The following is a 23,685-nucleotide window of genomic DNA, read 5'->3' on the forward strand; positions in this document are numbered from 1 at the left end:
TTTCAACTGATAATATGTCATACAAGCCTCCTCTCACTCATCTAATCCTACCAGCACCTCTTTCTATTCTTTTTCCATCGTACATTTACCTGGTTTTCGCTTAAGAAATGGTATGTGAGCTTGGTCATTTAGATACTCTCTCAAAGAAATGTATTATATAGTATTTCTCTTCCCATCATTGTTCCTTTCACTTACATCCTGAAAACGCTGGTTTGTGAAAGTGTGACTGTGTGCTCAATTGTTACATAATTGCAATTAGAGTGGTTGGTTCTTAAGAAACCCAAGATTGCTCACAAACAAGTGATTGAGTAGGCCCTGATACAATTGCAGAGTACAATGCACAATATATTTCTGAGAATTTTGGTTATCATTAAAAAGTTGTTAGTAGCATGACTGCATTCTCTGAAATTACATTAACTTTGACATTTGTCAAGTTGACTTACATTTAATATCATTGGTGTTACAGAAACATAGAGTTGTACAGCATGAATACAGACCCTTCAGTCCAACTCCTCCATGCTGACCAGTTTCTCTAAATTAATCTAGTCCCATTTGCCAGCATTTGGCCAAATCCCTCTACACTCTTCCTAGTCATGTTCCCATCCAGATGCCTCTTTAATGTCATAATTGTACCAGCCTCCACCACTTCCTCTCACAACTCATTCAATACATGCACCACCCTCTGCATGAAATTGTTGCCCCTTAGGTCCCTATTATGTCCTTCCCCTTTCATGTTAAACCTGTGCCCTCTAATTTTGGACTCCCCATCCTGGGAAAAAGATCTTGGCTAGTCACCCTCTCCATGCCCCTTATGATTTTCTAAACCTCTATAAGGTCATCCCACAGCCTCTGACACTCCAGGGAAAACAGCCCCAGCTACTCAGTCTCTCCATATAGCTAATAACCCTCCATCCCTGGCGATGTCATTGTAAATCTTTTCTGAATCCTTTCAAATTTCACAACACCTTTCCTATAGCAGACAGACCAGAACTGAGCACAGTATTCCAAAAGTGGCCTAACCAATGCCCTGAACAGTTGCAACATGACATCCCAATTCCCATACGCAATGCACAAACTGACAAAGGTAAGTGTACGAAATGTGGCCTTCACTTACCGTCCTTACCTGTGACTCCACCTTCAGGGAACTATGAACCTGCATTCCAAGGTCTCTTGCTAAAGGCTCTTCTTTCTTGATGAATCCCTGATACCTTACTCAATTAAATGTGAGGTACTTTGTCTTCCAGTGTTCATACTTTTGGAGCAAATCATATCCTCATCACTTATTTGAAGCAATAACCATAATATGGACGTCTTATACATTAAAAAGGTGTGCCAACTAATCTCATGCAAAACATAATTTGCAAAATAGAATTCACCACAAATGTTGAAAAGAAGAATGCATTTAGAATTAAGGTCAAATTTATTCACATTGGGCATTATGAGTATAGTATACATCAGTTCCCAGGTCGATAAATTGTTTAAGAAAGCAGATGGCAGACTTACCTTTACTAGCTGAGATGTTGAGTTTAAGAGCAGGGAGCTTATGCTGGAACATGTAAAACGTTGGTTAGGATTCAGATAATTTATTGGGTTCTGGGATCGACATTATAGGAGGGACTTGATTGCACTGGAGAAAGGGTGGAAAAAAGATTTACCATGACATTGTCTGATTGGAGGTTTTTAATTATGAAGAGAGATTGGATAGACTGGGCTTGTTTTCTTTGGAACAGAGGGAGCTGACAGAGGAGCATGACTGAGATGTATTAAATTATGACAATTATAGTTTGGTTAAATAAGAAGAAACTTTCCCTTTGGAAATGACCCGAGGCACAGATTTAAAGTAAGGGTCGAAAGGTTTAGGGGTATGTGAGGAAAATTTTTTTTTTCCTCAGATCATGATGGGAATCTGAAACTCACTGCCTATAAGAACGGATGAGGCAGAAATGCTCATAATTTCAAATAATTATTTTATGAGTGAGAGGAAGCAATTGCTTAGTGGTATTGTCGCTGGACTGTTAACCCAGAGACCCAGATATCATTGTGGGGACCTGGGCTCAGATCCCACCACAGTAGATGGTGGAGTTTGAATTCAATAAAAATCTAGAATTAAGAGTCTAATGATGAACATGAATCCATTGCCAATTGTTAGAAAAACCCATCCGGCTCACTAATGTCCTTTAGGGAAGGAAACTGCAATCTTTACCTGGTCTGGCCGATGTGTGACTCCAGACCCACAGCAATGTGGTTGACTCTTAATTACCATCTGGGCAGCTAGGGATGGGAAACAAATGCTGCCTAGCCAGTGATGCCTTCATTCTGTGAATAAATAAAGAAAATTTGAGATCCAAGACATATTTTAGGTCACATGCTGCAAAATGGGATTAGAATGTACTCGTCCTTTTTTTGACTGGCATTGACTCATGAGTCAAATTTTGCTGTCATGTGGACCTCTGTGACACTAAGTTATGTATTTACAATATGAGCTCAGTTACATAAGCACACCCTGTTCCAAGTACCCTTCACCCCCACACCTCAATCCCGCTTCATCTGTTGTACACTGAGTGTTGACTCCCAGGCCAAAATCTATGAATCTATAAGTCTATGAATTTATATTAATGATTTTTAAAAAAAATGAACACTGATAAGTTAACATCAAGTGAAGAAAAGAATTGAATAATATTTTGAGTGTAACCCTGCCTCAAAACATTAAGAACTGTCACGAGACATATTCCATTATATTTTCCTTTTTGAGAGTTGCCTAATCTACTTTATTGTTTCAACATTTCAATTTCCAGTATTCTTCTCTACATTGTTCATATATTTGAGTATATGAATATGTGGAGACATAATTAGAGTCATAGAGTCATAGCACAGCATGGAAACAAACCCTTTGGTCCACGTCGTCCATGCAGACCAAACATCCTAAATTAATCTAGTTCCATTTGCTGGCACTTGGCCCATATTCCTCTGAACCCTTCCTATTCATATACCCATCCAGATGCCTTTTAAATGCGCTAATTATCCCAGCTTCCATTTCCTCTGGCAGCACATTTCATACATGAACCACACTCTGGTTACCCCTTAGGTCCCTTTTAAGTCCTTCACCTCTTGCTCTAAACCTATGCCCACTAGTTCCAGATTCCCCCAATGCAAGGAAAAGACCATGTCTATTTACCCTATCCAAGGCCTTTTTAATTTTATAAACCTCTTTAAGGTCACCTCTCAGCCCCTGACGCTCCAGGGAATAAAGCACCAGCTTCTCCCGATAGCTCAAATCCTCCAGCCCTGGAAACAATTGTTGAATGTTGTGTTCAGTATGAAATAATTCAATAAAAGTCCCAGTATCTGTGATAGGAAAATAAGACTTGCATTTATGTAGCATCTTTCCGCTCGCAATTGGCTCGACTTTATTTCATATTTACGCAGTGGACATTGCCCTTGGGAAAACTCACCATAAATCAATTGCTTTGAAATGTAATAATCAGAGCAAATCACAAGGTCTCATCATCATGGTTTGAAATCAGCAATTAACCAACCTGTTTTTATATTGACTACACCATGGGAATTCTTCCATTCTTCAAATTGCACTGTCAGGTATTTAACAATGAACCAAAATGACTGGAAATGACAAAGAGGGCTTTAATTTTATTCCATATTTAAAAGGTGGCCTCTTTAACAATAGAGAGTGTCAACTAACAAAGAGTGCGCATATTCGGGAATAAGGTCTAAATCATTAAACATCTGACTTAGTCTTGTCTCAGATAGGCATTTTTCAAATATCAAATTAATTAATTTGTTTAAAAGCATTCATTTTTAACTTTTCTTTACATGGAAATTCACATTGAACTCAAGGCTGAACATGCAATTGAAAAGGTTGAACTGCAGTATTGTTGTTGGACTGCACATTTCATGTCAGGTTTTTAGCTCTGGCGTATGCTTATAAATCCCACAGTTGTAACTGGTATAATGTTAAGATTCCTTAATGTATCTGGAATTGAAATCTAGTCTCTGTAAGGTGATGAAGGTATCAGGTTGTCATACAATCCCTGTTATTTTTCCTTGAGGGAAGAAATCTGTAATTCTTAACCAATCTGGCCTGCATGTGTCTCGAAACTGATGCAAAGTGATTGACTTTTAACTGATGCCTGATAGGGCATAAGAAGCCTAACTGCTGCTGTGGAAAACAAATAAATGAACGGATCATTTAGCATAATTTAGGCCCTAGAAATGATAGTGTTACACCCTATCCAGTTGGATCTGCAGAATTGTCTTGACTAATATGTAGAGATTTGTGCCAAAATTGGTAAAGTTGGCCACAGACTATTCGAGCAAAAGCCCAACCTTGTTATACTTACTGAATCATAGACTACGTCCCTGACACCACTCCCACCACCCCTGCTTATGACCTGTCCCATCAATAAGACAGACAACCAGGGACAGTGGCACAGTGATATTTCAATTCTCAACATTGACTCTGAATCCTAGGAAGTCTTTTGAGCTGCTTGATTACCGCCTATACTCGATGGATTAGTAAACATCCATAAAGAACATTGCTGAGCAGGTTGGACAAATTGCCCAAACTGGACGTATGGTGAAGAAATAAATAACAGAATAATCTACTTGCCCTTATCTTCACCAATTTTCCCGTCACAGTTGCAGCTGTCAAAGACAACATTGGCAGGAGTTATCATTGATTACTCCTGATTCCATTGATTGGAGACAGAGTGCTGTCTTATACTGTATTCAACCACATTCTGCAGTTTCATGGTCCTGCACATCTCTTACTCTGATTTTACTGTCGAATTGGGTGATCAATTCTAGTTCAATGAATAGTTCAGGGACAGCATCAGGCATTCCTAAAAATGAGATGTCACCTGATAAGTGTACAATAGATGACTATTTCAGTGCCAAACAATAGGAACAGCATGTTGCATATAGAGCTAAGCAGTTCCACAATTAATCTAATCTCTGCAGTATTTCAGCTGTATCTGGTGATACATATAGGAGAGGAAAATGTCACAAATGATAGAAGTTCCTAGCACATTTGTGCAAATAGCAAGGCTGAAAGAAGAAGTGCTGAAGTGCCTTTAGCTTCTTGAGGCTAATTAAGGATGGGGAATGAATTAGTGAATTTTGAGTCGATTTATAGCTCAGGTTGAGCTTCTGGATGTAGGTTTACCCACTGAGCTGGAAGTTCATTTCCAACGTTTCATCATCCTACTTGGTACCATATTCAGTGGGCCTCAGGCGAAGCACTACCAATAATTCCTGCTTTCTATTTATATGTTTGGGTTTCTTTGGGTTGGTGATGTCATTTCATGTGGTGATGTCATTTCCGGTGGTGAAGTCACTTCCTGTTTTTTTTCACAGAGGGTAGTAGATGGGGTCTAACTCAATGTGTTTGTTGATAGAGTTCCGGTTGGAATGCCATGCTTCTAGGAATTCTCGTACGTGTCCTAGGACAAGCCAAACAGAGACACACATGAGAATTCCTAGAAGCATTGCATTCCAACTGGAACTCTATCAACAAACACATCGAGTTAGACCCTGTCTACTACCCCCTGTGAAAAAGAACAGGAAATTGCATCAGCACAGGAAATGACATCACCAACCCAAAGAAACTCAAACATATAAATAGAAAGCAGGAATTATCAACAGTGCTTCGCCTGAGGCCCACTGAAGATGTTACCTTGTTAGGTGACAAAATATCTGGAAATGAACCTTCCAGCTAAACGAGCAAATCTACATACATATGGGGAATGAATGCTTTTCAACAATTTTCATATCTCATACATAAGTAAAAAAAAATATGTCTCTTGGTTTGGAGTCAGAAAATCTTAATTAATAGCTTCCATACTTTCCCCAAAGAACCATCATTTCTAGATTCTGTCCAGGGATCCAAACTTAGCCCATTTGTTTTTGCTGCCTGTGTGTTTTTTCCTGTCTACTTGTGGGAGGTGGGCTTCACTGGCTAGCTAACATTTATTGCCCATCCCTAGTTGCCCTTGAGAAGGTGATGTTGAGCCACCTTCTTCAATCGCTGTAGTTCATGTGTTGTAGATTGACCCACATTTCCTTTAGGGAGTGAATTCAGGGATTTTTACCCAGCGACAATGAAGAAGCAGCAATATATTTCCAAATAGGATGGTGAGTGGCTTGGAAGGGAATGTGCAGTTGGTGGCATTCCATGTATCTGCTGCCCTTGATCTTTTAGCTGAAAGAGGTCATGGGTTTGGAAGATGCTGTCTGAGGATCACTGGTGAATTTTTGCAGTATATTTATAGATACTACACAGTATTGCTACTGACTGTTGATGGTGAAGGGTGTAGATATTTGTGGATGTGGTGCCAATCAAGTGGGCTGCTTTGTCCCGGATGGTGTCAAATTTCTTATGTTGTTTGAGCTGCACCCATTCAGTCAAGTATTTTGTCACACACCTGACTTGTACATAGTGGACAAGCTTTGGGGTGTCACAGCATTTCTCGCCTCTCACCTGCTCTTGTAGCCATTGTATTTACATGGTGAGTCCAACTGATCTTCTGGTCAATTATCATCTCTCGGATGTTGACTATGTGGGGATTCAATGAAGATAACACCATTGAATGTCAAGAGACAGTGGTTGGATTGCCTCTTATTGGAGATGGTCAATGTCTAGCATTTTCCAAGCATGTACATTATTTGTCACTTCGAGAAGAAAGTGAGGACTGCAGATGCTGGAGATCAGAGTTGCAAATGTGTTGCTGGAAAAGCGCAGCTGGTCAGGCAGCATCCAAGGAACAGGAGAATCGACATTTCGGGCATCAGCCCTTCTTCAGGAAGAAGGGCTGATGTCCAAAACGTTGATTTTCCTGTTCCTTGGATGCTGCCTGACCTGCTGCGCTTTTCCAGCAATACATTTTCAACCATTATTTGTCACTTGCCAGCTGAAGTGTGGGAGTATCAGAGTCAAAAAGGGTGGCACTGGTTTGTCCAGATTTTATTGTATTTGAATATGGACTGCTTCATATCTGAGGAGCCACTAATAGTACTGAACATTGTGCAATCATTGGCAGACATCCCCACTTCTGGCCTTATGGTAGACGGACAGTCCATGATGAAGCAGCTTAAGATGGTTGGGCTAATGACACTATGTTGAGGAACTCCTGCAGAGATGTCCTAAACTGAGATGATTGACCTCCAACAACCACAATATCATCCTATGCGCCAAATAGGACTCTAACCAGCAGAGTTAATATCCATTAATTCCAAAGTCACTGTGACTCCTTTGTGCCACTCTGTCAAATGCAACCTTGATGTCATGGGCTGTCACTCTCATCTCACCTCTAGAATTTAGCCCTTTTGTCCATGTTTGAGATTTGGACTTCAGCCATTGAATAAGGCAGCTCACCACCACCTCTCATCCAAGGCTGTAATGAAGTCAGGAGCTGAGTTGCCATACCAGAACACAAACTGGGTGTCACTGTGTGGATTATTGTTGAGTAGGTGCTGCTTGATAGCACTGTTGATGGGACTTTCCCTCACTTTACTGATGATCGAGAGTAGACTGATGAGACAATTATTGACTGTTTGGATTTGTCATGTATTTTATGTGCAGGACATACCTGTTATTTAATTGTCCATTACTATTCACAACAGAATATGGCAGGACAGCAGAGGTTAGATCTGATCCATTGTTTGTGGGATCGCTTAGCTCCATCACTTGTGGCTTATGCTGTTTGGCACACAAGTAGTCCTGTTTGGTAGCTTCACCAGGTTGGCAGCTCATTTTTAGGTTTTCTGGTGCTGCACCTGGCATGCTCTCCTGCACGCTCCATTGAACCAGAGTTGAACCCATAGTTTGGTGGGAATGGGGGATGTGGTGGAACATGAGATTGCTGAACAACTCTGAACAAGATAACTTTGTATTCTGAGGTTGCAAGGTAAATGTGAGTCCCTGTTTATCTCCTTTCTCATTTTCTCTTTCCACCCCAGAGTTCTTAAATGCTATTAACCATCCTGTTCTCCTTGTTTCTTTGCATCTCAGACCTTATGTTTGTGTGGAAATTGATCATTTAACATTCTATATTGCAGAATACTTGCAGTCATAATTAATCAGGTTTCCTTCAAAATGGAGTGACATTAAATTCCAAATGGCAACATAAAGGTTCAACCATATTTTCTCTCTTTTCTGTACATAGCATTCGGACACAATGAGTGCCCTGATCCTGGCATTCCCATTAATGGTCGACGGTTTGGTGACAATTTTCAGTTAGGAAGCTCGGTATCTGTTCTCTGTGAAGAAGGATTCATCAAAACCCAAGGGACAGAAACCATAACGTGTGTTTTAAAAGATGGAAAAGTCATGTGGAGTGGCCCAATCCCTAAATGCGAAGGTATTGCCAGACATTTTGATAAATTAATATAAACAGGGAATAAATATGTGACAACTGATGATCTTCAGAGATCTGTACAAGGGCTTCTGTTGTTACCATTTATTTTAATAACTTGGATGAAGGAGGGTACAGAAAAGAGGGACAGTGTGTTGTGTGAATGTGAGATGGAAGTTACAAAACAGAAGATTATGTCCAGATATGAAAGCTGAATTGGGAAATGTGAGATTGACTTGTATCACATTTTATGTATGTTGAGAGATGATAACAGAGCAGGAGCAAAAACAATTTCGGATCCATTTGCAACTCGTTGGAAACCCAATACACAGACAAAGTGAATGTAATCAAAGTAACTATTGGCAAGATGTATCCCTACTTCAACACTACTTCTCTTGAGTGCCTCCATTGTTTTTCACATTGTCAGACTGTTTGATTAACATCTAGTGCTGGTCAGTAGAAATTTTCTCCAACTGATTCCATCCTCTCTTCGGTAAGTCATCTGAACTGAACCAGATTATTCACAACTGGGTGTCATATGTGCTTCTAAACTGAGTTTCCAAGAATGCATTCTTTCCCTCAGATGGACCACCTATTTCAGTCTCCATGCAACAATGGTCTCCTGCATTCCTGTTTCAGCCTTTCTGCTGATGAAACCCTCATCCATACCTTTCTTACATCTGGACTGCATTCCATTGCACATCAGTCTAACATCCCCACTGCCTACTCTCTGCAAATCCAAAGCTCTGCTTTCCACATTCTAACTTGTACTAAGTTCCATTCACACATTATCTCTCTACTAATTGACTCCTGATGAAGAAATACCTTAATTTTAAAACTTTTGAATGTTTTTAATTCCATCATTGATTCTGTAATCTCCTTTAGCCCAATTATCCACTGAGATTTCCATTCTGGTCACTTCAGAATTCTTAATTTTAATTGCACTAGCATTGGTACTAATCAAGTTTGAAAATTCCCTCCCTAAAGCACTCTGCGCCCTGATATAATTTTCCTTTCTTAAGATGCTTATCAAATGGTTCCATTGACCATGATTTTGGTCATCCAACCTAATACCTTTTTACATTGCTGAGCGTATGTAAAATGTCATTGGGTATTTTATGATGCCAAATAAATACGACTTGTTGTTTAACATGGTAAAGGAACTGAAAAGGGTCAATTCAGAGAGGTTACCAAGGTAGGAACATTCTAAACTTAGCGGTGAACTTTTAGAAATGAAATCAGATTAAAAGGGATGGATTTCTGAAACTTGATTTCCACAAAATTGTAAATACTTAAATGGAGATTTCAAGACTGAGTATTTTTTCTATTGGGTATAAGTATGAACACAAAAATGGATTAATAATATTTCTTTCAGATTGATCATGATCTAATTTGATCTGAAATAGCTTGAGGGTTTGAATAGTCTTCTCTTTTTTTGATCCTTAAAACTCCACTTCTCAATGTGTTAATATTGCTGTGATGATTAAAAGAAACACACACACATTCCAGTTAGGCAAGTTATTGTTTTCAATCAAAAAAAACTTTAAAAATTGTGAATGCTATAAATCAAAGACAGAACAGAAATTGCTGGAAAACCTACTGAGTTTTCAATTGATTACTTTGCACGGAAGTAATATTATTTATTACACCAATATCGATTTGGAATACAGTTAATGAAATTCATAGTTTCCACTCCTGAAACATTGATATTCTCAAATCAAATTTATTCTTTGTTTCTGTAATGGCTATCCTACATTTAATATTGCAGTATATCTTTGTGTAGTCTTTGTATTGATACGTACATGCTGAGGTACAAATTTATTTCTTTTGTTTTGAAGCTCCTTGTGGTGGCCATTTTTCTTCTCCTAATGGAGTAATCCTATCACCAGGCTGGCCTGGATATTATAAGGATTCCCAGAATTGTGAGTGGGTGATTGAAGCTGAACCAGGACATTCCATCAAAATAACATTTGAAAGGTCTTCTCACAAGCTTTTTTTTTCAAATCTTGCTATGTTGATGAGTAGCTATCTTAATTGATAAGTGAATTATTTGTACTTTTGAGGAAAGTTTAGCTTTCACAAATTAGTCATTGTGAAAATTCTTAGTTTTTATATCTTGGCAAATAAAAGGCATATATATTATATTACATCTTACATCAGTTTTTGTAAAACAAATCTTCCAAGACTGGTTTGAAAATCATTATATAAGTTTCAGAAAGATAAAGGCAGAAGTGTAATGGTCCATTTACTTCTTAAAAATATGAATATGTGACTAGCCGAAGAAAAGGTGTGATTTCTGTATTATCTTTCCCAGTTTATAATGATAGAAACATTTACAAAAACCTAATTGTTAAGTTGTGTCTGATAGCTGGTTAAGTAAGCTGGAGTGATACTTGAAAATAAAGTATTCTCCAAAAGTTAAGTTTGTTTGAACATTTAGTATTGACTTACGTATGAATTTAAACTTCTCTCTGCATAGGTTTCAAACTGAAGTTAATTATGATGTTCTGGAGATTCATGATGGACCAAGCCTTCTATCCCCAGTTCTTGGCTCTTTCAATGGCACACAAGTTCCTCAATTTCTTTTTAGTAGCACCAACTATCTTTACCTTCTCTTTGTAACTGATAATAGTCGTTCCAATATTGGCTTCAAAATTCATTATGAAAGTAAGTATTCCTTGTCGCCATTTTTCCCCAGCATTTTAATTGAACTTATGCTTCATTTAGATTTTTTCTATCAAAGGTATATTTTAAATATTTTGTTACAAAGAAAGCAGTCACTGTGCATAAAATAACTGCTGTGGAAATAATTAAACAAACTGTTCAGTATTAGATGAGAGGTATACGTTTTTGTTTCTTGTGACACTTTTATATTTTTCTTCCTGTTTCTGCAGGTGTTACAGTAGATACATATTCTTGCATGGATCCTGGAATCCCAGTGAATGGCTATCGTTATGGGCAGGACTTTTCAATAGGTTCCACTGTGGCATTCAGCTGTGAATCTGGTTACACAATCAGTCATGAGGAGCCTCTGATGTGTGAGAAGAATCACTGGTGGAATCATCCTTTGCCTACTTGTGATGGTAAGGAACTACTGGAAGTCACCACAGCCTAGAAATCACTGCTTGTGAGCTATTCAAGGACAAATTGTGGACTATCATACCTTTAGGCCATTTAGGACTGATGAGATTTCTTCACCCAGAGAGTGGTAAGCCTGTGGTATTCATTTAGCCACATTCTCCCATCCACCCTCACGGTCTCTCTGCCACTGCCTTCCACACACACCCTGTCGCCCTTTCACTACCGCTCAAACCACCCCTCTCTCTCTGTCTCCCTCTCACATCTGCACACTCACTACGAGTGGGCTTGGGAAACCCACTCAATCATCTTGAACTTATTCCTACAGATGGTCAGACCTGTTCATGATTGAATACAAGCTGGAAGAACTGCAGATGCAATAAATCAGAAACAAAAACAGATTTTCTGGAAAAGCTCAGCTGGTCTGGCAGCATCGGTAGAGAGAAATCAGAGCTAACACTCTGGGTTGAGTTGCCCTTCCTCAGAACTCATGTTCATGATGGAGTTTTTCTCTATGGTCTATTTCCAGCCTCGATGTTTGTCATCTTGACCTTGCTGTCAGCCCTGGCCTTGCCCCGCCTCAGCCCAGATCATAGCCATAAGCCCAGACCACCACCTTAATTCTGCTGACAGACTAGGGCCCAGGTTCATGAGCCACCTTGGCGTTACATCTCTGCCACCTTTTATCTGGGTCCGCCCAGTCACCCCACCCAGTAAGCATCCTCTCCCTTGTAGCAAATTAGCTCACTAGACATATTGTGACTCCCTGTCTCCAGGCCTGAGGGTCAATAAAGATAGAGACATTTGCACAGCTTTATCCTGAGAGACAATTCAATTTCTACATTTGCCACTGATTGGCTCAGTGTAGTCCAGATTTAAAAGTTGCCAGTGTTCCAAGGGCCATAGAGCTGCTGTCTCATGAGAGAGAGATGACTGGTGGTGGTTTAACCAAACGGTCATCATGCCTCAGGTGAGGGGAATGGTTGAGAAAGAGAATGCTTCATGGTGACCTCAGCCAGTGCAGGAATGGGACCTCCAATGTTGGCATCACTCCACATTGCAAACCAGCTGTCTATGATTCTTCAAAAGTATAAATAGCAAATGTGGGAGAGAAACAGCCTCTTATTTGAGGAACATAGGAATATTGCTACGCGTGCTTAGATTGAAGCAGCAGCTCCTTAGTGATTCTTCCACATGCACGTGATTTGGATATGAACTATAATGCACACTAGGATTGGACTCTTTGTCAGTGTACATTCTGATGCGTGGGATACCTGTTGGACAAACTCATATTAGATATATTACTTTTCTATTGGCTAGGTGGCTGTCCTCATCTCAGGTTCCAAAAACTTTGCCAACTCGTGTTTACAAGCCCTTCATTCACAAACAATGGTGCGAATCTTGAGTATTTCCGAAATGAAAAACCTAAACTTATTAAATTGTGAAATTCATTGGCAGGTGGAAATCTCTGCTGTGATTTTTATTAACTCAGGCATATTTGAATATTGTTCCTCATTGGTAAAAAGGTAATGGAGTACAAATCAGTGTACTGAAGCCCTTTGTTAACTAATAATGAATATCTTTACTGAGCAATTATTTTACAGATGTTTTCTCTGAGCTATGTTTCTCATTTCACCCAAGGGTCATTTGAAAATTAATTTTAACATCTGACACTATACTAAAGATATAAACAAAATTGAATTAAAGGTTTTTTTTCTTGGTTAGTACTAGGACATTGACCACAAATTATTGCCTTTTCTACTTTTAAGATGAATATTAAAAGAGCTCTAAATGCAAATAGTGGTGCAGTTTTAATAAATAATTCCAAATTGAATGCATTTGCTGTCTCTGTTTAGTTCAGGCAGGCAATAATAGCAGCAACTGATGCATTCAAAATATTTATAGTATTCCTTTACAATTTCTTTCTTATTCTTTTCCAGTGGAAAGTGACATACTTTCATTGTAAAGATTTGGGGATAGGTATCCACCTAATTATTTCTGCTCACACCCTTTTCTCATGACAGAATACAAATTAGCTTGCAAAATCCTGTGAAATATGCATTTAGTAGCATTGCTTGGGTTTTTAATCATGACAAGGGGGCCTTGAAAACAGTCACAGCATTATTTGTGTTGTAAATCTTCAGTAATTTTGATTATGAAGCAGCCATCCAAGAGATTTTCCAATCTAAATTCCAAGATTGTTTTGCTAACGCAGAAAAGCAAGTAGCTGTGAATTAAATTCAGCGTGAATCACAAACATTGAATGTGAGCAGAGGTTTCAATGCTGTGAACATTTTCAGAAATATTGGGGAAAGCTAAGGAACAATCAATGCAATGCTGTTAAAGGCATTTGATTGAAACAGAAATGAAATCAATCTCTTGTCTAATAAGGGAAGGTCATCTGATCCAAGCTGAGCACTGAGTTTGTTTTGAACAATTCCTTAGTTTACCTAGTGGTTGGAGTTTGCAATGCTAATGCCGGACAAACCTACAAAAATAAAGTGGGTGGGGGAAGGATCGTAATTTCAAATTTAAATAATACCATTTGTTTCTGTTTCTCACACCGAAGTGTACATTGTCATACTTGACTAAGTTATACTGCATCTCCGATGTGTTTGCCCAGTCTTTCAACTGGTTTGAAACTTTGAGGTCTCCTTGCATCCATCTCACAGCTCACAATTCGACCCACTTTTGCGTCATCTGAAAAGTTAGAAATGTTGCATTTGGTTCTTTTATCTTAGTCATTGTGAATAGTTGGAGTCCAAACCCTGACCCTTGTGTTACTCTGCTAGTCATTGCCTGCTTCTTGGAAAAATATGTATTTATTGCCATTCTCTCAATTCATGTCAATATATTATCCCATATCCAATGTGCATTAACTTTGCCCAAACATCTTCATGGAAGGACCTTATCAAAAGCCTTCTGAAAATCCAAATACCCACATCTTTCTGCTTTATCTATTTGAGGAGTGGCAGATGAAGTTTAATTTAGATAAATGTGAGGTGTTTCATTTTGGAAAGGCAAATCAGGGCTGGACACATACACTTCATGATAAGGTCTTAAGGAGTGTTGCTGAACAACAAACTTGGAGTGAAGGTTCATTGTTCCTTGAAAGTGGAGTCCCAGGTAGATAGGATAGTGAAGGAGGCATTTGGTGGGCTTGCCTTTACTGTTCAGTATGTTGAGTGTAGGAGTTGAGAGGTCATGTTTGCAGCTGTATAGACATTGGTTCAGTCACATTTGGAATATTGTGTGCAATTCTGGTCTCCCTCCCTCCTGTGGGAAGGAAGTTGTGAAACTTGAAAAGGTTCAGAAAAGATTTACAAGGATGTTGCCAGGGTTGGAGGGCTTGAGCTATAGGGAGCGGCTAAATAGGCTGGGGCTATTTTCCCTGGAATGTGGGAGGCTGAGGGTTGATTTTATAGAGGCTCATAAAATCACTAGGGACATGGATACAGTAAATAAACAAAGTCTTTTCCCTGGGGTGGGGGGAGTCCAAAACTAGTAGACACAGGTTTAAGGTTAGAGGGGAAAAATTTAAAATTGATCTAAGGGGCAACTTCTTCATGCGGTGGGTGGTACATGTATGGAACAAGCTGCCAGAGGATGTGGTGGAGGTTGGTACAATTGTAACTTTTAAAAGGTATCTGGATGGGTACATGAATAAGAAGGGTTTCGAGTGATATGGGCTAAATGCTGGAAAATGGGACTAGTTTAGTTTAAGATATCTGGTCGACATGGACAAGTTGGACCGAAGAGTCTGTTTCTGTGCTAGACATCTCTATGACTATGATTCTATTCTACCAGTTACATCTGCAAAAGAAAAACACCAGTAAGTTTGTAAAGCATGATTTGCCTTTCATATACCCATGCTGACTTTGTCCAAACCTGTATTTATGATAAGTTCAATTTACTATAAATACAGTTATTTGACATCAAGACTTTTTTCCTTAAATGGCATGTGCCTATTGAATTGACGAGCACTGTGCTAAGTATCCGCAAGCATGAGAGTATTTTTTTTACGAGGAGATAAATTGCTGTTGTGAATTCAACAATGTCAAGAAACAGATTTTTTCATATATCTGGATACTCTGTTTTGATTTGTATATTGTTCCAATATTGTCCTTAGAGATACTTGAAAGAATTGAATAGATATCTAATTTCTTAGATTGAAAATCCATGTGTTCAACCTTTGAAGATTCAATATCTGATGGCTAACCATCTGCTCAGGAAAACTCAGAGGCTTTATTCTCTGATCTCTGGAGGGTTTGTTTGCACAATTGTGGAGTAGAATTTCACTGTGAGTGATGATCTGAACTCCAAGGCCTCTAATAGATTTACCTCAGTGAAAATTGATTACACAGCTTTAAACAAGACTGTAACTCACAAGAGCTTGCTTTGTCAAGATTGTCTTTTCAGTGGTGGTTCATTTTGACTAATACATGAGTACTGTGGGGAGAGTACACTGTGATCATATTGAATATTTATATTTTAATAGTTATAAGGGTTCCCAAGAGGAATAATTATTTTCACAAGATGCTTGAATGGATGATTGTTTATTTCCTTTGGGTATTTCAAAGGCTACAAATCCACAAGCTAGCTCAGCAATTATTCTTGGACCTGGGATTCCATGTTTTCTTCACAATGCCTCTTCCCTAGTTCCCAGGTGTAGTATCCCCTCAGTATTTACTTGTATTAATATCCTAATATGTTAAATAACAGGGGTTCTTCCTACAACTTTGAGTTCACTGATGTCAAGGAGGCTTCTGCATAACCTGTTTTACTTACAAACATGCCATATGTCAACATAAACTCCAAATTAAAATACAATAAAGCAGCAGAATGAGAAAAAAAAGTCTCTATTTAAATTATTCACACCATGCATTTTACAAAAGAAAGTGAAAAATATAGACAATTAGCTCCAGAGAATCTCTGCCATATTTTTATGCTTAGCATCCTGCCTTTAGACAAGTGTGATATATTTGCCAAACCATCCAACTTAAACACATCTTTGGTATTTTTGTGCTGTACAGTGATGTTCTATCATATGATCATATCAGTGACCTTTGCAGCAATGGCTAGAGGTACATGCAAATGAGTGGATGGGTAAACAACAAATTCTTCAGGGTTCCTGCCCTCCATTGGCCCCTCCAGTTGAAGATTGCATCCACAATCACATCATGTCTGTTTTCTTGTGTAGTATGCAGTCATCCATTTCCATTTCTATGGTTTCCATTTTCACATGCATGAGCAAAAATTGGCTTCAATTTGCGACGACTTATCCTTATACCTGTTTGAATCTAGTATGGTGGGAGCAGTTGGTAACTGTGGTTTCCGTTACCACCTTCCATGCCATGTTAATTCTGACTGTGATCTTTACAGCAACTGGTAATTCTCTTGTTTCTTATCGATGATGTTGATAACCTGAGGGATCAGCTGCCATTCATAGTAGGTTCTTAGATTCCTAAATAAGCTCTGATGCATTGACTGGAACTTAGCCACGGTGTTGGGTGGCAATGACATCAGCTTGATGCTCTTGAATCCAGTCGTGTCAGGGTGCATCGGCTGGTTGACTCTCCTGATAATAATCTTCCTTTTCTTTCATTTATATATTTTATCAATTTCCTTATCTGACATAAACAGTTTTGTAATGCTTATGCTGCATGGGCACAGTCTTGCCATTCACAAAACAACCCACCAGCTTGGAATTTCTAATTTGCAAGAATCAATAGCCTTTCAGTGCCATCTGTATTAGCACAGATCATCACAGTGAGTTCCTTGCTCCACTTTCTGTCATAATGCATTTCGTCTTTAAACATAAGTGAGCAATCTGGCAAAAATGACAGGATAGTCAAGTTTCATCTGCTGAAATGTCTCTTGGTGTGCACACGTTCATTACATGACTAGGGCCATTTTGTGTCAAAAATGTGTCATTTCTTCCATCACGTTGCATATGCACTACCTGTCATGCAGACTAGGACCATGCCTTGTCTTGAATTAGTTGAGCCAATGAGTCCTGCAGGTGAACCTCCTTGCCAGATTGACTCCTCTCTTATCCGGGATTGAATTGGAGATGTAAATGTTCTCTTGCTGGACTGCTTTGCATTACTCTAGCAGAATTCCTTCATTGTCAAGATGGTGAGCCAATTCTATCGTTTTCATTGCTGTCAAGAACATCTGCTTGTCAAACAATTCCAAGGAATTGGCTGTGTGTTTCCGAATTGATGCCAAACTTGAAGGTGGAATCTTCCATTCCTTTTCAATGTCCACTTTCTACTTAATGTATGCTTGACCAGCTTTAGCTCCATGCCAATTGGCAAAACTAAAATTTTCTCAGAGTTTTTGAAATATTCAAAGATATTGTGTTCCCTTTCACAGGGAGATTTTGATGTCAAATGATCGCTTGTTTTATGGACGAGGCCAGACCACTCAAAGCATTCTTAAGCAGGCAGCACCAGACCTAACTTTGCAATTTGTTTCAGTCAGTGTACAGTGAAAATTATCTGGAGTAAGGTAGCTAGGTTAACTACTCGATTTTAAAACAGACAAAAGCTTTATTCACAAAATTACACAATGAAACATAAAGAACAGAATAAGGTGCAGGTTTTATTACTACTTATGGTTTTCCGATTAGCTGACATGTTTGACATGTCTGGCAAAATTCTTTGTGTAGTCCAGGCAAGTAAAAATGTCTTTGTATTTAGGCTGTATTTTCCTCACCCCTAAATGACCTCCAAGTGGTCATGCACCACTCACAGCACCTCGTTTCTATATCCTACTAGCAAAATAACTTGATGAATCTCGGCCCATTTTCCATCTGCTTGAATGTGTAATGGTCTCCATTTCCTCAGTAAGACATCATTTCTTAAGTAATAACACATAGGAATACATTCACTTTCATTCTTTGTAAATGCCTTTTGATGTAACTGTTTTAACTTCTCATCTTTCTGCTGTAATTCAATCAACTTAGCAAAAATATTTGCATGTTTGCCTACTTGCTCCTTCTCTATTCCACCTATCTGATCAAAGAAAGTTTTGGATAACACTATGTCAGCTTCCTTATTTGTGCCTTTTCATCTCTCTTGATTCAGCTTGTGCCTGTGTGATCTTGTGATCACACAATCAGGGAAAATTTCTGGATAAAAATTCTCCAGGTCTTCATTTGCCTGCATCTTCACTGGTTTTTCAACTAGAGTAGGCAGCATGCCCACTGGTGAATCAGCTATATCTTTTGCAAGGACAAATTGTTTTCCTGGAGCTGACACTTTGTCTAGTACTCCGACTACAAATTCTCCACTCTTCACTGGACTCTCTAACCTCACTTTAAATAATTGAGCACTTTTTGTCTCACAATGAATCCCTGTTACTAGTACCTTCTCTGGTAATAGTCTATCAGGAGTGCATATTTCCTCATCCCTCAGCATTACAGACTGAGAGGATCCTGTGTCCCATAATATTGTAACTGCCTTACCTCTTACTCCTGGCTAATGTGAATAAAATTTACTATTGCATGTATATTTTAAGCAGATCTGGCACTTTCTCCTTAATCAACCTCTGATCATCTTGTACACTCTGAGGCAGTTGTCGAACTTCCCTTGGGCTTTTTATTACTAGTCCAACAAATCTTCCAGGCTTGTCTGGTTTTCCTACATCTGGCTTTCTCCTAGCCCACCAACACTGTGATTTTGTGTGGCCTATTTTATTTCAATGAAAATACCGGAGCCTTTTAACTTCTTTGTCCCCTCAAGGCTTTCTGTTTTACCCTGTGGTAAGTTATCCTTATGATCTTCACTGAGATCTACCATTCCCTTTCCATTTGAGGACATCTCTTTGCCCCAATTTCTATCCCTCATGGACCGAAATTGATTCTGGAAGCCAAACTGTGTTTTATGGACCAGTTCATAATCATCAGCCATTTCAGCTGCTAACCTTTTTGTTTCAATTCTCTGCTCTTCCACGTGAGTTTGCACTACTTCAGGCAGTGAATTTTTGAATTCCTTCAAAATAATTACTTCTCTAAGGGCATCAGAAGTTTGCTCGATTTTTAAAGATCTTATACATCTATCAAAATGACTCTGTTTGATCCTTTCAAACTCAAGATAAGTCTGACCAAGGTCCCTCCTTGGATTCCTGAAACATTGTCGATAGTCTTCTGGTACAAGCTCTGATGCACTTAAAATGGCTTTTTTCACCACCTCATACTCCCCAGATACATCCTCTGATAGGGATGCAAATACCTCACTTGCCCGCCCTACAAATTTCGTTTGGATCAACAAAACCCACATTGCCACTGGCCACTGCATTTGTTTAGCCACCTTTTCAAATGAGATGAAAAAGGCTTCCACATCGTTCTCATTAAATTTAGGCAATGCTTGAACATACTTAAACAGTTCAAAGTTTGTGAGAAGATTTGTAGCTCGGGTGCTCGTTGTTGTGGTTCTGTTCGCCGAACTGGGAATTTGTGTTGCAGACCTTTCGTCCCCTGTCTAGGTGACATCCTCAGTGCTTGGGAGCCTCCTGTGAAGCGCTTCTGTGATCTTTCCTCCGGCACTAGCCACACTACCGTACATCAAGAGCATTTCCGAACTGACAGCCAGACTACTGTGACCACTAGGACTCATAACAGCACACAAACCAACAGCCACTCTCAGACAACAACTCACCAGAACGAAGGACCCGATACCCAGCATGAGCAAAACCAATGTAGTGTACAAAATCCCATGCAAGGACTGTACAAAACACTACATAGGACAAACAGGAAGACAGCTAACGATCCACATCCATGAACACCGATTAGCCACGAAATGACACAACCAGCTATCCTTAGTAGCCACACACACAGATGACAAGCAACATGAATTCAACTGGGACAACACTACTATTATAGGACAAGCCAAACAGAGAACAGCCAGGGAATTCCTAGAGGCATGGCACTCATCCACAGATTCAATCAATAAGCACATCGATCTGGACCCAATATACCGACCACTGCAATGGACAGCTGGAACTGACAACCGGAAGCGGCAGACTCAAACCACTATAAATGCCGGAGGAAAGATCACAGAAGCGCTTCACAGGAGGCTCCCAAGCACTGAGGATGTCACCCAGACAGGGGATGAAACATCTGCAACACAAATTCCCAGCTCGGCGAACAGAACCATACTTCAACAGTTTCTCAAGAGGTTTCTGAGGCGCTTGCTCATCCTCACTCTCTTCCTCACTCAGCCTACCCCCAGCCTTTATCTCCAGCTTTTGAAGCTGACTTTCCTTTTTAAATGTCAGATTTTTTGAAGTTCGAACACTCTCTTTTTCTTTCTCTGCTCTCTCTTTTTTCCCCTCTTTTCTGCTTTTAATTGTAACACAAACTGTTTCATTTCTGCTGTCCTTTTCTCATCTCTTGCCTTTAACTCGAGCTGCCTCATTTGCAATTGAATTCTTGCCATCTCTCAAGATTCTGATGGTTTCTCCAGCAAGTTTAAATGTTGAGCTACTGCTGTAATTATCTCTCCATTTCTCACAGAAGCAGGCAGTTCCAATTTCCAGCTTCTCTGCTAATTCTTGCACCTTGGTCTTATTCACTTTTTGCAAACCTCCAAAGTCACCGCATCCACATCCAGAAATCTTTTGGCGACTGGGAGAGCCATTACTATCCCAAGCTTTGTCTACCCAACCAACTCAACATGCAAAATAAAGACACTAGCAGCTACCACTTGCTGTTTAAAATCCTGTAAAGAGCCCCCAGTCTGTTATGGACTAGGCCAGACCACTCAAAACATTCTTAAGAGTTTCCAATCAGCTCTCTGTTGAACTTCCCAGTTCAAGACTGAACTAAAACTGCCCAGCTCAGCTAGAGAGCTGACCACTCCCCTTGTATTACCACGGTCACTTCTAAAACATGACCACTTTGGCCTGAAGTCTCATCTGTTTACATATAAACAAAAGGCCTCTCAAACCCCTTTTCATCTTTGTACCAAACCAATCTGATCAGAGTCTGGCCCGGTTTATTACCCTCTGAAAAAAATCAAGGACACACTTTCCTTGAGCCAAGGAAGAACTTTTAGAAAAAAAGGGACTAGCTTTGTGACACTTGCCATCTCAATAAGAAGGACTTCTGCTTGAATCTCTGTGCCTTTACATTCTGTGATGTTCACCATGTGGAATGTCTTCTTAGTGTGTGTACAGTGATCAGGTCAACTTCAACATCTGATAGTGTAGCTTGGCTCAATATCTGTCGATTTCTGTTATGTTCTTGCAGTGACTGGAACCGGGTGGATCTTTTCACTATGAGATCCTTGATTGGGATTGTTAACCTGGGATAACTAGGAAGCCATGGCTGACCAATATAAACACAGAATTCAGAATCTCTTCAGTGCAGTGGACTGACTCCGAGCTGGCTGGCCACAGTGCAAAAAAAGGGTGATATTGATGATGGGATACCCACCTCTGTGAAGTTGTTTACATATTTTTATTTCAATGGAATACTGAACCTGGTTATCCTCTAATTGTGGTTTCTAGATTGTAGTTTGTTTTGGCCTTCACTTTCTGCCGAGACACTTCCAACATCCTCTAGTAGCACATGTCTTGTGTATGTCCTGAAAGGCTGGATAATCTTGAGGTGTGGTTCTGCCCGCATTGCTAGCTGGATTTGCCTTTCCTAGTTGCTCATTCAGCCTTGCAGAGCAGCTTTGTACTTGTGTCTACTTTGTGGCAGTGCTTCAATGGTGTAACTTTTGGGTTGGTTGAAGAGATAGTTTTGGAAACCTGTAATTAGGATACCTGTTATCACGTGGATGATGATTTTGTTGGCTCTCTCAGTTGGTATAATGCCATATCAGTGCTCCTAGTCTCTGCAAGTACATTTGAATTTGTCAGTGAGCTCTATCAGTTGTTGCCTCAAAGACATTCAATTCTAGATGGCTTATTTTGAAGTTGAGCTTCAGAGCAAATTGAGCCTTAGATGTTGAACGTATTTTATCTGTGTCTTCAAGGCCATCATCAGGTTCATTCAACATATGCAATCTATTGACGTCTTTATTCCATATGGTAGTTATTATCTTCCAGGCTTCTTAACTTGTTTGGCAATATTGAGATCCAGCAAACTGGCCTTCACAATTTGTTGGGAAGTATTAATAATATAATTAGTCCTGTTCCTACATTCTTATTCTGGGGAAGTGATGGCCTAGTGGTATTATTGCTGGTTTATTAATCCAGAAACTCATGTAATGCACTGGGAACCTGGGTTCAAATCCTACCACAGCAGATAATGGCATTTAAGTTTAACAGTTCTGGAATTAAGAGTCTAATGATGACCACAATTGCATAGCTGATTATTGGAAAATCCCATCTGGTTCACTAATGTCCTTAAGGAAAGGAAACTGCCAATGGGATCAGCACATTACATCTTTTCCCCGTGGTAGATTTGACATCTGTTTAAGGTACACTTCCTGAAAGTGTATATATCATATCCAAATAAAAGCTCGAGGTCATGAATTCAAATGTCACCATAGTAAATTTTATATTGGCCTCAGTACATCTTGCAATTTGTGGCCTGCTATGTTAACATGACAATTGCTTGAGATGGTATTCTTTCTTCAGTACAGCACAAGAACAGGTCTTCGGCCCACCATGTCTACACCAACTATGATGCCAATCTAAAATAATCCCATCTGCCTGTTCATGGTCCATCTCCCTCTATTTCTTGCCTGTTCACATGCCTCTTAAACATTACTATCTTATCTAATTCTGCTACTTCCTCTGATAGTGCTTTCCAGGTACCTACCACCTTTTGCTTGAAAACACTTACCTCGTACATCTCTTTCAAACTTTTTGCCCTCTCACCTTAAACTAATGCTCCCCAGTACTTGACATTTCCATCCTGGGTAAAAACACTCCAAATGCCCACCCTATCCACCCCTCATAGTTTTATGTACTTCAGTCAGATCACCTCTCAGCCTCCGACACTCGAGAAAAAGCAATCCAGGTTTATTCAACCTTTCCTTATAGCTAATACACTCGAATTCAGGGAACATCTTGGCAAACCTCTGTTGCACCCTCATTAAAGCCTCCATCCTTCCAAAAGCGTGGCAACCAGACCGCATTCATTACTCCCAATGTGGCTGAAGTAAAGTTTTATACAACATGACTTGCCAACTTCTAAATGCTCTGTCCAATTGATGAAGGCAAACATGCCGTACACTTTCATTCCCATCTAATCCATTTCAGTCGCAATTTTTAGGGAGCT

The 23,685-nt window shown here is 39.5% G+C and overlaps 1 protein-coding gene across 1 annotated transcript in view; it reads left to right on the forward strand.

Annotated features, from left to right (window-relative positions):
- Positions 1-23,685, forward strand: part of csmd3b (CUB and Sushi multiple domains 3b) — a 1,933,688-nt gene that overhangs the window by 1,481,997 nt on the left and 428,006 nt on the right. The window contains exons 15-18 of the mRNA XM_072571243.1: positions 8,178-8,372; positions 10,205-10,343; positions 10,846-11,033; positions 11,261-11,449. Of these exons, the coding sequence (XP_072427344.1) occupies positions 8,178-8,372; positions 10,205-10,343; positions 10,846-11,033; positions 11,261-11,449 (711 nt within the window). The remainder of the gene's footprint in view (positions 1-8,177; positions 8,373-10,204; positions 10,344-10,845; positions 11,034-11,260; positions 11,450-23,685) is intronic.

The sequence above is a fragment of the Chiloscyllium punctatum genome, chromosome 5 (genome assembly GCF_047496795.1).
Source record: "Chiloscyllium punctatum isolate Juve2018m chromosome 5, sChiPun1.3, whole genome shotgun sequence".
Classification (NCBI taxonomy): Eukaryota; Metazoa; Chordata; class Chondrichthyes; order Orectolobiformes; family Hemiscylliidae; genus Chiloscyllium; species Chiloscyllium punctatum.